The sequence below is a fragment of the Apiospora phragmitis genome, assembly GCF_038363925.1.
Source record: "Apiospora phragmitis strain CBS 135458 chromosome Unknown utg000010l:1.0-9815664.0:1.0-9183399.0, whole genome shotgun sequence".
Classification (NCBI taxonomy): Eukaryota; Fungi; Ascomycota; class Sordariomycetes; order Amphisphaeriales; family Apiosporaceae; genus Apiospora; species Apiospora phragmitis.
The window spans coordinates 9,167,458-9,183,595 of record NW_027117409.1 but is presented as its reverse complement, the minus strand read 5'-3'; the positions used below and the strand labels follow the sequence as shown (position 1 = coordinate 9,183,595).

The 16,138-nt window shown below is 52.1% G+C and overlaps 4 protein-coding genes across 4 annotated transcripts; 3 read left to right on the top strand and 1 right to left on the bottom strand.

Moving 5' to 3' along the window:
* Nucleotides 1-950: 950 nt before the first annotated feature.
* Nucleotides 951-3,565, bottom strand: PG994_012558 (uncharacterized protein; the record flags this gene model as incomplete). Its single annotated transcript, XM_066863967.1, has 3 exons — nt 951-2,053; nt 2,108-2,287; nt 2,341-3,565. The coding sequence occupies 3 exons, from the start codon at nt 3,563-3,565 to the stop codon at nt 951-953; spliced, it is 2,508 nt and encodes an 835-aa protein (XP_066713077.1).
* Nucleotides 3,566-5,052: 1,487 nt separating this feature from the next.
* Nucleotides 5,053-5,771, top strand: PG994_012557 (peptidyl-trna hydrolase domain-containing protein; the record flags this gene model as incomplete). The annotated part of the gene is made up of 4 exons (XM_066863966.1): nt 5,053-5,279; nt 5,337-5,416; nt 5,464-5,596; nt 5,684-5,771. The coding sequence occupies 4 exons, from the start codon at nt 5,053-5,055 to the stop codon at nt 5,769-5,771; spliced, it is 528 nt and encodes a 175-aa protein (XP_066713076.1).
* A 1,199-nt stretch (nt 5,772-6,970) lies between these two features.
* On the top strand, nt 6,971-8,187 carry PG994_012556 (Calcium/calmodulin-dependent protein kinase cmkB; the record flags this gene model as incomplete). The annotated part of the gene is made up of 2 exons (XM_066863965.1): nt 6,971-7,171; nt 7,288-8,187. The coding sequence occupies 2 exons, from the start codon at nt 6,971-6,973 to the stop codon at nt 8,185-8,187; spliced, it is 1,101 nt and encodes a 366-aa protein (XP_066713075.1).
* A 1,776-nt stretch (nt 8,188-9,963) lies between these two features.
* PG994_012555 (uncharacterized protein) lies at nt 9,964-11,245 on the top strand (the record flags this gene model as incomplete). Its single annotated transcript, XM_066863964.1, has 3 exons — nt 9,964-10,130; nt 10,184-10,219; nt 10,270-11,245. 3 exons carry the CDS (start codon nt 9,964-9,966, stop codon nt 11,243-11,245), a joined length of 1,179 nt encoding a protein of 392 aa, XP_066713074.1.
* Nucleotides 11,246-16,138: the final 4,893 nt, after the last annotated feature.

Genomic DNA, 16,138 nt, shown 5'->3' with positions numbered 1-16,138 from the left:
TTTCAATATTTACCCGCCGTAGGCTCGCTCCGCCAGACCTAAGTAGGTTTCATGTTGTACGGTATAGTACTACTCCAGGTGAGTAGTAGTGGTAAGGATGCAGGTCTGTTAGATGACAAATTTCGAAAGATAGCGAGAGGCGACATACTTAATGGGCAAAACGGTGTGTTACTTTCAGCTGTAATAGCAATGGGCGAACGATATTGGCAGAACCGAAACTGGTGGCAAGTCAACTAACTAAGCAACGTAGAAATAGAAGGTGGCGGATGACGAGATGGAGGAGGCCAAAAGTAGGCTGACATGGTTTGCAACCAATATACCTTGAATCCTGTTACGCGGAAGGGATGAGGGGGACCTCGCAGGAGGATCCTCAGATGGGAAACAAGGACCTTTTGGGCCCAGCCCCCGGTTCAGGAGTTCGGTACAGAAAAAGACGGCATGATATTGGTCCGGCTACAGTTCCATTCCGTACCTGATTACACGAAAACCAAGACTATTCAATGCCACCCTGTGAATAATAACTACGGCACATAAACAACATACATGTACAAATATGACTGACGAGGCGTCAACTCATCTCAAAGCTGGATATCTTGAAATTCAGATCATCTACTTATTGGTCTGGATCTAGGACCGGGTATTCCATATGCTAGCGATTACACACACCCTTGAAATGACAGAATCAAGCTCTCCTTCTTCTCATTCGCGAGCTCAAAACGCCAAACAACCTGAAAATGCATCTCGAATCGTTAGGACTTCATGAATCGCTTGGTCTCATCCGTCCGCTAGAAGCACAATGCTGTGCTGCTGCTGTTGTTCCAATGAACATTACCTGCCCGCCTTCCTACCTCCAATGGTTGAAACGAGACAAATCCTGACTTGAAAGCACTGCTGGACGGCCGGGAGCGGGATATGATGGTATCCGGCAAAAGGGCCCAAGGAGGGAGCACTCATTGCCGGTATCTAGAAAGCTGGGCCATTATATTCTGTACATGTTGGGCGTTCTCGCCTGCATGCGAGGGGTGCGGAGGGGGTATGCTGGCGTATGGCGCTGGCGCATAGCTGGCGGCATGCTGATGTTGAGGAACATGTTGGGGCATCGGTGGTGGTGCTGGGCCATTGCCTCCCAGGGCGCCCAGTATGGAATTGACATCCATTCCGGCATTGGGCATCATAGGTTGACCGGGCATTGCGCTCTGTGTGCTAGGTTGCATCACAGCCAAAACCTTCTGCAGAGTGGCGTTGTCAAGGCCCGCCAAGCCAGGATGGGCAAGCGGCTGTGGAGTTGGATAAGTATGGGCTACCGGGGGGCCGGGCGCATAGGCAGCGGGGGCATATGGGCCGCCACCTCCGTAGGCTGCAGGCGATGGAATCTGAGACAGAGATTTGGCCCGCGCTACGAGTTCGGCGGCGATGGCGGGGTCCAGATCCTGATACTGGTCAAAGCGGGCATTGTGACGTCCGGCGGATCTGTCAAAGACCTGGAGCGGTATCTTGGCTATCGACTGGGCTCTGTAGTCTAGATCCGAGACACCATGGACGCCTTCCACTATCTGCCGTTGGATTACGAGATCGCGGGGGAACCGGGGGTTGAGGAACATAACATCAACCTTGAGGCCACGCTCAGCGAAAGACCGCTGTACCCAAGTGACAAAATCTCTGTCCACCTCCTGCAGCAGCAGCAATTGGACGTCCGGGACATCGCCAGCGTACCTCCGGGGAATGTCGAGATCGGCTTCGGTGGTGGGTGGGCCCCGATAGTGCGGACTAGGACTACGTCGCCTGTATCCACCGCTGTAGGAAGACGGCGATCGTGAGCGGCCTCGACTACGGCCACCGTACGAGCCAGAATCCCAATTTGTTCGGTCCCGACCGAACGAGCCTTGTCTGAAGTGGTTGGCGCGACCAGGAGATGGAGAGCGAGGACGGTAATCATCCCTGCGACGCCCATCAACACGGCTGCGCTCGTTGGCGTTGTTACCTTTGCCTCGATTCCCGCGTTGTCGATCGCCATCGTTGTTCTCCTTCCTCTGCGCACGGGTAGGCTCAAGGTCTGTAACGCAATGGTCAGCATCGGGTAGCAATTTTGGATTGCAAGTTCACTTACTAATTTTGCGACCGCCAACTTCCGCCCCTTGAAGGTTATCCATGGCTGCTTTTCCTTCAGCGACGTCATGGTACTGTACGAAGCCATAAGCCTGCTTCAGTGAAATCTGGGCCATGCGGCCGTAACGCGAGAATATATCAAAAACTTCGCGCTTGGAAACTCTTTCGCTAGACAGATTACCTAGTTTGAAATCAGCAATGGCCTTGACAGGAGGTGGCCTGACAAGTGCTTACCAATGAACAGTCTTGATCCTTCGGGGAATCGATCCCATTTTGCTTCCGAGACATATTTACGCTCTTCCGATAAGAAGATTTCGTATGTCTGCTGCTGATGCGGCTGATGCGGTTCGGACGGGTGTAAGGTATTGGCCAGCCCTGGGGCGGGACTATATTGCGCCATGGGCATAGGAGGATTGGCTGGTGGATTCATGGTAGGAGGCGTGGGATAGCTCGCATCAGTACCATAGGGGTATGTCATACCCGTAGAGGGTGGCACGGGAAAGGTCGTTGGGACATTGGCATGCGGGAAACGCTTGGCCTCTTCAGCATGCAAGGAAGCCGAAGTGGGCTGTTGAGATACGGGGGGCCTAGGAGGCAACGATGAAGTTTGTGTGGGTGCTTGTGCTTGTAGGTGCTGGGGATTTGCGCCCGTTTGTGAATCATCGGGTTTGGGTGGGCTGCTTGCTTGATTGGCATCTGAAGCAGCTGCCCTGGCCGTGATGTTATCCACCAGCGCCTGAATATCAATAGGATCACCAGCCTGGGTAGCACCCGGCGTATCCAGCTCAGACTTGGAAGGTGCCTCTACTGTCCCAGGAGGTGGACTCTTGGCATCGGTCTGGCTGGGTAAGTCTGCACCAGACTGATCGTCTGCAGCTGGCAGGTTGGAGGAAGACGGTATAGTGGACTCGCTTGGCAGTGTGGAGGACTCAGGGGGAGATGCGACTTTGGACGACATGACATCAGACGAGGATTCGGTGATAGAGGGTCCTTTTACATCGGCGGCGCTAGCAGTGGATGCGTTGCCTTGTGGTACATCGCTTTGAGGATCATCGACCACCTCGGCAGCTGGAGAGTCAAAGGCCTTCGCATAATCGTCTCCGTCCGCGTCTGCTGCCCCATTCTGCAAGGCTTTCTGTTCCTCTTTTTCCTGCTCTTCCCCAGACGTTGTTGCTGCGGCGCCATGCGGCTCGTCGCCATTCAATTGTATCGGAGAGACAGCTAGGTACGACGGAATGTGGCCTATGGTGTTGGCCGCAGAGCCGGGTGCAACCAGAGCCGCAGCCGCATTCATAGAGTCGGCTGCGGGTGGCTGTGACATAGTATAGAAGGTGTCGACCTGGTCTTGGAGAGCTGGAACAGAGGCAGGTGAAGATAGATTGATCGGTTTCGGGGAGCAGGGCTCCAAATCAGCAGAAGCAACCACTTCGGGCTCTGGCTGGTGATGGTGTTCTGTCATCAAGTCTAGAAGGCAGCAAAATCAAGTGGGATTCGGTAATGGGCAGAACGTGGTAGTTCTGTATATGACAATGTTTTTTTCCGCAAGTCGACGGCACAAGTGGGCTCGGTTGGTGTGTCGAAAATGGAGACAATTCGGAAGACAGAGTCGGGAATCTTGTGATCAATCGCAACAATTGGAGCCGGACGGGTCTACTTGCGTAAGCGTCAATGTCGCGCAGGTGATATCCGAAGAATGGAGGACGAAGCTATCATCACTGTTGGCTGGCAGCAGTCAAGTCACTCTGGGCGCAAAGCTCCGACAATGGAAAGTTGCGCGGGAGAGAGCTTGGTTGGAGGTTAGGACCCCGCGGTGGGGTTGGGATGGATCAAATGGGATTGACAGGAGGGGGGGAGCCGCAGAGAGAAAATCGAAAATCACTGAACAGACAGACGGTCGTGTGCGTGTCTTGGGTGGGTACTGGTTGGTAATTGGGATACTGGACTGGAAAGGAGGAATGGGTTTTCGATTGCGAAAACAATCATACGAATCGGATTGTTGACGGTTCAGAGGTTCCGCTACTGACTGCACTCGTGGATAGACGCGGTGGATGGAGACGTGTGCCGCCCGAGGTGGTAGAAGTGGAAAGGGTGATTGAATTTTGTATCAATTTTACTCCAGTCATGCAAAAGACCCTTCTTGAAGTTAGAATCGCTCCTGTTCCTCTCTTTTTTCTTGCAGGTGGAAAACTCTGATACGAAGTTTTCCAGAGTGCAGGGACTTGTGCAAGGTAGAGCTCTGGGGATGGAGGAAAATATAGTCGACGTAGAGGGAACGGTGCGCAGTCGAGCTGCGCGACGTGACGTAAGCTTAACCTGGGTTTGCGACGGACGAAAAGAGCAGAAAGCACAGGCTAGTGTGGACCCTGAAATTGAACGGTGTACCGGTGGTCTTAGACAGTAGGTAGAGTAGTTATGTAAGATAAACTGTAGGAGGGGGAGAGAGGAGAGCGGTGATGGAGTGGAAAGAGAGACGGAATCATCAACAATAAGGCTGCACTGGAAGAGTAAACGAAATTTTCCTAGAAACGCGCCGTACATTCCTCACATGCGAGGATAGGCTGGGTTCAGACACGATGGGACACGCCCGTCGCCGGCCTTACCTTGGGTCGGTTGAACCCTGTCAATTGACGACACTGATAAGGAGCTGCATGAGAGATAAGGACAACAGCTCCTCGGCCGAGCTTTTGCCGACCCAGTCCCTAGGTAATGGTAAGAGGCATTCATCCAATGCCTAGCTCACCACGATATATCATTCATTTGCTCATAGATTCATTAGCAAACTGTTCTTCGGCGTTTTTCAGCTTCAGTTCTGCACATGAGCTCTGCGGCTTCCCAGGGCATAAAGGAGATGGGGAGTTTAACAGATTGGAATTAGGGATCACGATCGTAACCCACTGGGCGAGCGTCTTGTTGGTCAATCTGGATTGAGGAGAGATGTTAGCCACTATGTTCTGGCGCCCTGTGCGTCTTTCGCCATCGCTAGGTTTCTCCTTCAGCTTGGCTGGCAGGACACCTTATCGATCTTTTAAACGTCCAGCAATCGAGGACACTTTTGACCAGGACGAGCTTGAAGAGGCCAGGAGATGGTACGCGTCCTTCAACGAGAGTAGTCTACCGAAAGGTCAAACCAGCTACTCCCGTTCGAGCGGGCCGGGAGGGCAGCACGTAAACAAGTACGTGACTTCCCTTTTTCTGTTGTCCGAGATGACCTTCTGATATCAGGATGTAAGAACGGAATCGAAAGCGACGACCGTCTGGTCGGTCAAGGAGCTGATCAAGGGCCTGCCCAAGCTGATGCACCCGGGCCTGCGTGCTTCCAGATTGTATAACGCCCGAACCGACTCCATCAGCGTCCAGGCCCAGACGCAGAGAAGCCGGACGGCCAACACGGAGGAGAACCATCTGAAGCTTTTCGGGAGTTGCAGAAGATATACCGCGAGCGCGTCCCGGGCGAAACGAGTGAGAAGAGGAGAAAGAAAATCGAGGCACTGTAAGTACTGGTTTTTCTCCCAGGAGGCAGATCATCTCCCCCAAGTCCTTTTTGAGTTTCCACCATGACTTACATCCAAATCAATAGCGAGAAGCAGCTCAACGAGAAGAGGCTAAATGAAAAGAAGTGGATGAGCGCCAAGAAAGCTTCGAGGAAGACGTCGTCTAGCGACTGAGGTGGGAAATAGCACCGCTTGACAGCGTCCCAGACTTACAAGCAAACAAACAAGCAGGTATGATCATTCCGATAAACAAATTACGTCAGGAAACATAACTATGAGTAGAAAACGACCAGCAATCATATAATCAGTGTAATCTACAACAGAATGAACGAATATACTTTGTTGGTAGGCAATTTGAAGGGTCTTGAAGGATCAAAAGAACCAATGGCTTTCCCCACGAAATTAGGCCATCCGGTTGCTATGCGCTGCTAGCCCGACCAAGCCTGCTCCACCAGGGGAAACGTCGGGCTGGCCAGCTCGCCAGTTTAGATTGGCTGTTAATTGGGCTGAAACGGGGACGGCGAAGGGTCATGCTAGCAGTTCTTATGGCATCTGTGTGTCTCTGTCTGTGGTCTCTGTCTAACGGGCGCTCAGGCTCAGCGTTCTGGCCGACTGGGAAAGAGGGGTGTCCCTGAAATTTCTCCAAGAAGACACGAGAGGGGAGGGGATGATACACCAAAACTGGAGATCAAATGTTTCGATGCTGTTTTCCCTAGCCAAGCAAATCCGACCGATAGGACATGACAGGACGCCATATGCGATCTACAAGTCCTTAATTTTCCGTCTCCTAGTCCATTAGTTTCTTTTTGTCGATATCTATTTCCATCCGATATCTCCAAAATCTGCATTGGTTATTTGAAGAAAACAAATCCATCCGGTACAACCTACCGTCGCATCACTAGGTAGAATCTATTGGCGAACCAACCAATGCCGCGTGCATATTAGCTAGCGATCATCCAGCAGCTTATTGTGCCTTACCAGTGCTACGTCAGGTTGTGGACGATCGCCCCTCATTTTCGATATCTCTCCTCCTCGGTCATTCGATTCGACCAGCCAGCAGCACATCGCTTCACGTCGCATTGCCATTTGAGATACCCTTTCGCATCCATCCGGTCCTTTTGCAGTCCAGGTAAACGGCAAGCTGGGCAAAACAGCGGTAACACTTCTGTTCGTCCTGTATCATCCAGTTCAACCAAGAACACAGAGAGAGGGTCGCACTTTTCCGACGGGACCTCCGAAACTTACTACATCACACCGACATCCCGCACCACCTTTTGCAGCTGACGATTTCCCCATCCGCCCGCCCAAAAGACTTCCTCGAGGCTTGACTCGACACCACCGCCCTTTTTCATCCCAAGTCTTCCCTCGCCAAAATGAACACCACCCCGGAGCTCCAGAACAATGGCGTCGGCGGCAAACCGAACCCTCAAATACAACCTTGTAGGTACAAGGTCGGAAAGACGTTAGGGGCCGGCTCCTACTCGGTGGTGAAGGAATGCGTACACATCGATACCGGCCGTTACTATGCCGCCAAAGTCATAAACAAGCGATTGATGGCCGGTCGCGAACACATGGTACGTTTGGTCTCCTATGCCATAGTCAGCAGTCGACGATGCTATCGTCAATTCGCCATGCGTATGTGTGCATCGATAAACGACCCCAAGCTGACCAACAACCTTACCGGGCGCAGGTTCGCAATGAAATCGCTGTGCTTAAAAAGGTATCCATGGGACACCAGAACATCCTGACTCTGGTCGACTATTTCGAAACGATGAACAACCTATATCTTGTTACGGATCTGGCATTGGGAGGCGAGCTCTTCGACCGCATCTGCCGGAAAGGCTCCTACTATGAATCAGACGCTGCCGACCTGATCCGAGCAACCCTATCCGCCGTCGCATACTTGCACGACCACGGCATCGTGCACCGAGATCTCAAGCCGGAAAACCTACTCTTCCGCACGCCCGAGGACAACGCCGAGCTGTTGATCGCCGACTTCGGCCTGTCACGCATCATGGACGAGGAGCAGTTCCACGTGCTCACCACGACGTGCGGCACGCCGGGCTACATGGCGCCCGAGATCTTCAAGAAGACGGGCCACGGCAAGCCGGTCGACATCTGGGCCATGGGCGTCATCACGTACTTCCTGCTGTGCGGCTACACGCCCTTCGACCGCGACAGCGACTTCGAGGAGATGCAGGCGATCCTCAACGCCGACTACAGCTTCCAGCCGACCGAGTACTGGCGCGGCGTCAGCGAGCACGCCAAGGACTTCATCCGGCGCTGCCTGACGGTCGACCCGAACCGCCGCATGACGGCGCACGAGGCGCTCAGCCACGCCTTCGTGGCCGGATTCAACGTCAGCCCCGACGGCGACAAGGGCCAGAACCTGCTGCCGACGGTCAAGAAGAACTTCAACGCGCGCCGCACGCTGCACGCGGCCATCGACACGGTCCGCGCCATCAACAAGCTGCGCGAGGGCCAGATGCAGGCGCAGATGATGGACGGCTCGCGCAGCAACGAGCCGAGCCGGGGCGCGCCCCGCTGGCCAGCCAGCAGCAGCCGCCCAAAACGAACGACAGCGGCGTGAGCATATCGGATTCGGGCTACGGGAGCAAGGCCGACGGGGACACCGAGATGGGCGGGACGGGGGCCTCGAGCAGCATCCCGGCGAGCTTGCGGCCGGGCATGGTCGCTAATAAGGTTGTGGAAACGTCTAAAGGACTTTGGAGTGCTGGTCACGCCAGTAGCAGGCGATGAGCTTATCCGTTTTCCCGGGCTAGCATGTAAAGGGGCACGAAGCAGCTCAAGTGGCTGCTTTGGAACTCACCAGAAACAACAATTGGAGGAAATGAATAGGGCACAACTACTAGGGGCGCTGTACGTGGCTCTCTACTATACGGATCGAGCCGGAAGCGATGTATAACAACGGCCATTGACCAATGGCTTCATCGTTAAGATATTGCCCCCAGTGGGGCGAGCCATGTCACAACAGTCAGGGGGGAGGTAGCGCATCTTCCTATATACCCGCGCCAAGCAAATGATGGGCGATTTTCTGGATCATGTGGGAAGAGAAGAGCTTCATTTCGGAATGCGATAGCTTGCTATGTCAAATGGAATGTCCTCGCAACTTCGATTCACTGCACACTTCATGATGGATGATGAATTTAGCAGACACTATTGTTTCCATGCCAGTGCTGCGGGATCGTTCCAAATGCTTTGATGGCTACAAGACGAGCGAGTATGTCGCATTTGTCGCGAGCGAGACTCTTATAAGGGCATAGAGGAAGCTGCATTATCTTATGTACTTACCTACATACCCTAGCTATGGCTTTTTTGGCTATAATATTGAGCGTTGAGAACGAAATGAGATTTCATGATTGATGGATTACTTTGTCTGGTACTTGGCACTGCTATTTTGATTCCAGTTTCCGTCGCAGTCCCGCGGGGTTTGCCGGTCTTTCATGCAGGAAGCGAAGCTGTCTTATCGAGTTGGTGATAGGAAATCTCCTCAGGCTTTACGTGAAAAGCTTTGGCGTGTTCACGGTGTACTACAGCCGCGCCGAGGTTCGTCACTGGCTTTCGCCGTCCATGGTGAGCATACCCCCTTCTCCTGCCTGTCTCGTTCTTGCTCTGCTTATTTAAGGAACGCGAATGTATCCTCAATCCACTTACTCTGAGTCGCATGGCAGAGCCTGCTGGCATATGCAGGTCTCCTCATTTGGAAGTCGGTCGGCTATCCTTTGAAACTATGCGGATAGGGGTAGGCCCAACCCCTATCTGATTCCGGCCCGCTATGCGATGCGCAAAAGAACAACTTGAAAGAGGCAGAAGGCGACAAGGGGTTACAGTGGTTCGTCTCGCGATGACGATCTCCTATGGACTTGGCTAGGTACTGTTCAGTAGGCGAAGGTCGCGTGTGTGACGTCGGCTGCGAGCAGCCAGACATTCACCTGCCATCCTCGAGCACTTGCACCATATGCATGCGTAACCTTACTAGCGCCCCTCCACCACTCTCTTCCTGCCGCGACTTTCTTCATTCTACTCTTCGTCTTCGAACCTCTCTTCCACCTTCCCCCGGCTATTCTTCATCCTTTCTCAACTTGTGCATCTGTTCTTCCGCCATCTTGCTCTCGACGATTCGGCAAATACACTTCATATTCGCAATCGAGTTGTTGCTGAGCAGTTCCCCTCGCCTCCTACCTCACACCGTTGATCATTCATCACCACTCCCGGAACCCCTTCAGCACCCTCCCTCCGCGCCCGCGCGGAGAACTCGTCTATCACGGAAAACAACCAGCCGTTGAGCTCGACGTTTTCCTTCTCGGCACAAGGAGAGGAAGATCCGAGCATCTACTACCCCTACATGGACGCTGCTGCTCAGTCTCTGGGCTATGATCCAGCCGCGTTTGCAGAAACGCCCGGCGCTGCGCCCGACTGCATTGGCTACGTGTCACGCATGCAGGATCCTCAAACCAGCTTCGAGAACTATGCGCCTGGACCCCCGGACCCCAGCGCCACCCTATGGCATCCGTGAGATTTTTTTTTTAGTGTTGCTAACTCGTAGTGTGCAAAGTTGGCAACAGGGGGTGTACTTCAGGGTTCTGTAGCGACACGGACACGTAAGTGGCATTCTATTTTTAGCTGCCCGACACACCTAACAAACTTGCAGCTCACTCATGAGACCAGTACATCCTTGCGGTACGGATGATTTCAGCCTCGTTCCTACCTATCCAAATCTTGCAAATGCGACAGGCTATGGCGATGAGGCTGGGACCAATTATACGCAATGCTACAATATGGGCACTGTTCAGTTAGAGAAGATTACCAACAATGATCAAAACGAGGCCCCCTTCAATGCTGGTCACTCAATCCATCAGGCTGCCCAGTCAGATTCATCGCCTTCGTCAGGGCTCTACCATTGTGGCTTGAATGGCTGCAAAATGATATTCGTGGCCCCTGAGCTGTTGGAGAACCATCAACGCTACCACGCGAAGCACCACTGGGTTGCCAGCCAGTCGCCATTTATATGTGAATGTGGACAGCACTGTGCCAAGTTAGACACCCTCCAGCGACACATTCGAAGATTTCAGACATCATCTTTGAATTTTCGTTGCCAGGAACTTGATTGCCCCAGCGCCTCCCGAAGAAAGGATCACCTCGTGCAGCATTTGAGGCATGGACGCAAGTTCTCGGATGCAGAACTACAGGCAACGTTTACCCCACGCAAGGCCATTACGAACATCAAGCCTGTGTGCCATTTTACATCATGCCCATACTACAGGAATGCTAACTTCAGGGATCAGCCTATGGCTATTCAGGAGGAGACCATGCCCTTCGCCAAGCAAGCCGATTACACCAAATTCATGAGAGATGTGCACGAGTGGTCGCCCTACCCCTGTACCGTTCCGTTTTGTGATAAGAGCGATAAGAAAGGCTACTTCAGCCAGAAGAGTCTACAAAAGCACCGAGATGAACAACACCCAGAGGCTGAGCCCCTTATCTTGGAACCAAAAGCGGTCCAGAAGTTGCCATGCGGACTGGCCGGATGCCGCAGGAAGTTTCATCCAGGAGCGCTTCATGAACACCGCGGCAAGTGCCGCAGAATACTCTTGGAAGAGCAGCAGGCTGCCCAGCGCAAACTCTAGGTGCTTGTTCGTTGTAAGGCTGGTTGGCCTGAATGTGTCAGTTATGAAGAGTTCTACTAGGTATCGGAATTTTCGCCTCGCAACACAGATGTTCTTAAAGTTCTGGTTTCATGTTCCTTTCCTTCCCATCCATCATCCCCTCTATCCAACACAGCAACATCATAAATCATTTTCTTCAACCCAGGTTATTTTCACTCTCCTCTGTTTCAAGCTTTTGATTTACCCAATTTGAGCGGTTATGATGAATCGGGCAATGTTTGCTCCGATGGATACACTCGTTATTGGCTTAACCCTGTTAATGCTTTTCCTTTCTTCAACACTATTTGTTTATATTCTCAATTTCATTCTTAGGATGTATTTCACACCAGGAAAGGGTCCTTCAACCCATCCATCATTATAGGCTGTGTCAACGGAAGAGTGTTTTCCTAGGTTCAAATGAAGTACACTGGGTAGCTCAATAAAATACTCCAAAGCACACGATTCTCTGCTATCCCATTCTTGGAGGTACTGCCTCTTGCAAACAGCTCTAATTAAGGTTGATTATTGGATTGTGTTGGGCGTAATCGCCCCTACCAATATCAGCTGCTACTGTGGCCGCTAATGAATTCCCTAGTTTCGACCCATTATATCTCAACGCAAAACATTTAGAAACTACTGATGATTCAGCAACAGTCGCCTGGTTGCTAGCCAGAATTCTTCCACTATATATTGCTCTCACAATCCTCGTCGCAGAAGATGCCTGAACCACGCTGTACTTGCACGGAAGGGTGAATTTGGAGATGACACTGTGCCTCATCGGTGCTGGAACTTACCCATTCTAATGGCAACCGGCTGCTTCTTACTGGGTGATTCGGCGTACTCTATGAAACCGCGGACCGAGCTATAAAGTCATTACCAACATTGTCTTAGAGCACAATCTTTGCATATAATACGGCGCGAAGCACATATCAAGTCCAAAGGACGAGGAAGTGGTGTGTTGCCGAGTCATCCAGTCCAACAAAAATACAAGATAGAGAGCTATACGGATGTACAAAAGCACAAGGAGGCGACAAGAACACGAGAACATATTAGAAAATATCGGTTTCCACGACAAGCCAGAGTGTAGCTGTGTGTATTAACATAATACTATCAGCTCGACCGTCCGAAATCCGTGGGTGTGACCAAGTGAACGGCGGTGCTGTTTCAATACGACGACACAATGGTAATATCAGCAGAAAGTACCAATGCGATGACGAGAGGAACACCATGAATCCTCTTTGGGCAGCAGTACCGTAAAGGGGGGAGTCATCGTACTTCAATAGATGCAGATAATCTGATCTTAGATAAGGGGGACCAACCCCCCTTCAACCGACCACCCACCCGGTGACTGATGATGGAGACAGCGAATGAGAGGGTCGTAGCGAAGGGAAGGGTGACCACAAGCGAATAAAAAGTATATCTTTACGAAGGATTCGCCGATCTTAGTCTAGCAATGAGACACGCATTCCCAAATCAGTCGTTCTGGGGGCACTGGAAAATATGTCAGCAGTGAGTACTCGGGTTTCTGACAGGTTGCTGGCCTGGAGTGAGGCCGGTGCTTAATTCGGTGTGTGCATGGGGTTTGAACTCTTTGATCCCGGCCCGCACGATCAGGAATATCGATCCAGTGGATACATTCACTGCTTCACATCAAGTATAGAAAGGCTAGAAGGAATCGTGCTTACCTTCGATACGCGGAACATCATTGTAGCACGGGTCATGAGTCACTAGGATAGAAGAGGGTGCCCGAATGTCGTCTGCGAACAGGGGCCTATTCGACTCTTGGACGACACCACGCCAAACAATCTGACAAGAGATTGATCATTTTTGATTTCAAATAACAATGTACCCAGGCAAATAATTCTTCAGGTACTCTCGCTCAGCTCAGCTTGCCAGTAATTGCGCGCGAGGCGGCTTACTGTATCCAGAAAATCCCAGGCAATCCCGCTATCGGATGGCGGGGTCCTTCCTTTCTCCAGCCACAGAGAGGAAGTATGTAAGCATCCATGGTCAGGTCACATGCGCATGCGCGTGCGCTTGCGTGCGGCGGTGAGCCATGTCGAAAAGAAGCGGTCATCAAGTACGGAACGATACTGGGTTTGGCAAGAGTTCGTTCAACGTCGGGCATCCATCTAGCTAGTGCGCCAAACCGAAACACCAAAAGCCCATGAACGGGGAAACCTTCTTATTCAGACGACTAGTCGTGTTTAGACTGCAATGCGATGCGATTGATGGCTTTTTGATGCGATTTGCATTGAAAAGAAAACAAACCACTGACGTCACAGAGTTTAGGCTTAAGTTGAAAGTGATACGGTAACCGTTTGTTGTCTAGTGTCTTGTTCTAGCTCCTCGAGACATGTTTTATGGATCGCGTAAATGACCGTGATGAGTAAAAGTAAAAATCCCCCGACGGTGGTTCCCGGTCGAGAACAATCGACCTAGCGCGCATGTCGCATTTCCAGAATGGCATTGGGCTGCCACGGGCTTTGTTCGATAGAGCCTCATCAATGCTTAGATCCAATCATGAGCCGCCATGAAGCTCTCCTATATATCACAACAAATGCTCAGAGAAAAGGAGAAGTGGCAGTAGAGGTGGAACTCCATCCGTCCTCTAGTTTGATGTGCACAACTATTGTCGCATGAACATATGAGTGTGTAAAGAAAGGGTCGTCGCCGCTCGGGTCGCACGTGTCGAAGTCATCAACTTTACTGCTGCTGTAGAACTCACGATGTTTCTGTGTCGGATGACTACAGCAATGGAAGACCGGCATCCAAGCTGTGGGACAGACAGGCCCTAATTATGTCGACTCAAGCGAGTACATAGTTTCCGTTCACACATTGACAAGGGTGACACACTCGGCTACAGCAACATAGCGGCGGGCCACCCGGGCTGAGAATTAGAGGCCGAAAAGGCCTCCCGGGTTGGGGGACAGCACAACACACGATCAATTTCCCTAGTTGACAGTGGCCTGTCATCTCCGATAGCCCCCATCCCTGGACGTACCCGAGCCCGCACCACCCGTGCTGCAGTGGCCTCGGCACTGGGCAGCCATTAGGCGGCTCCATAGCGACGAGAAGGGCCCGCTTCGAAAGGGAGATTTGGGAGAGCATAACGAACAGCATTATGGCTAACGAAATTATGCCAAGCTCTCAATTTTAATTCGCCTGCCGAACCACCGAGTTGCAATGCCAAAATGCCAGCGAACAGATGGAAAAGCAATTCGATGATGGTCCTCCATACACGATGACCGGCTATCAAGGCAGGCAAGCATTGCGATGGGCGGTGCTATGTGGCATGCGGGTTGGAACTTACCATGCATCGATCCGCATTGTAGGGTGTGCAAGGTTGAGAGGTAAGGCAAACGATTCATCTCAAATCGTGTAGTGCCCAATGCACGTTGGCAGTTGGCAGTCGGGATCTATTCGAGACGGGCGATTAATGCTCTCTCTCTCTCTCTCTCACTCTCAAACACACACACACACACACACACACACATGGCGGGCGCCGGGCGGTGGAATGGAACAGTAGTACAGCTTATGCTTAAGCTGCGGTGTCCCGGATGCACTCATCATCCCGTTGGCTGACAAAGGAAAGAAGCCAAAGGAAGGATTCTGACAAACCAACCAGAGAACAAGATCGTGCTTTTCCCGATCCAATGCCAAGGCTGACCGGATCAACCGGACTTTTCGAACCCAACCATTGCTTCTTGGCACATGGATACAGGAGCGCTACTTGGAAGAACCCCCCAATGAAAAGCCCACGCGCACGCGACATGCAGTGTTTGCGAGTTAAAACGTCCAGTTTAATCGGTAATTGATCGTCAAGCACGCTGGCAAGTAAGCAATTCCGTTCCTTGAATTTGCGGGAACCCCGTGCATTTCCGTTTCGCAGATCAGACCAGTGGGATGCAGCCGACCAGGAAAACCAGGGTCGCTGGTCGCTTGTTGGCAGTAGGGCGCAAGATGCAGTTGGCGCCTGGCAGCTGGCTTGGAACTCGCTTATTGCTTCCAAGCTCTCTCTTATCTCTTGCTGGACGAAGATGAATGATGCCTGTCTTCAACCTGTGACTGTGTGACTCAGTCAGTCAGCCAGTCAGTCAGCCAGTCAGTCAGCCAGCAAGGTCGGTTAGTTTGATCTGCTAGGCCTTGTTTCTGCCCGTAAGCTGATAAGCCTTTCCCGCAATCCTGGTGCAGGTGATGACGGTTCAGCGATCTACCGCTATTTCTCTCTCTCTGCTGGCTGCCGTCGGATTTTGCTGTGTCGGGCTTCCGTTAAGTTCGGGTTTGTTTTATGCAAACGCCGTCTCGTCTGATCCCTGCAAACGTCGGTGTGCAGCTCAATCCGAGCCCGTTTTGCTCGTGCAGTTGGCGCCACCTACGAGCGCTGGCTGGTTAGCCTTTTAGGGGTGGAGCTTGACGATGACGAACCCGGCCCCCCCAAGCCTATGCCACGTCCCATGTGAAGAGAGTTGGTGCTAGTTTCTTGGTGTTGAGATGGTACCTGGGTGATGGCCTCATCATTCATGAGTATTAGCTGGTGTGGTGGGCGGCTGCAGAAGTCTGGACTGTCTCAGAGTCTGTAGGTGGTGTTGCACAACGTTCTCTGGCCGCATCCCATCCCTCGAATAAAAAATACGTACCGGTGTTGAATAATGGTGAACATTGAAAGTGGTTCGCTCGCAGGCCGGGCTTGTGCCGAATCCCGATCCTGGACGAGGCGGCTAAGATTTGCTGGGTGATGGATGGAGGGGCCAAGACCAACACAGCGCGCCTACGAGTTACAAGTAGACGTTGGTTGAGACAACGAAGGCGGGAACGCTTCCATGCTTCCCATTTGCTGTGAGATTATGCAATACAGTACGGAGAGGTAATGAA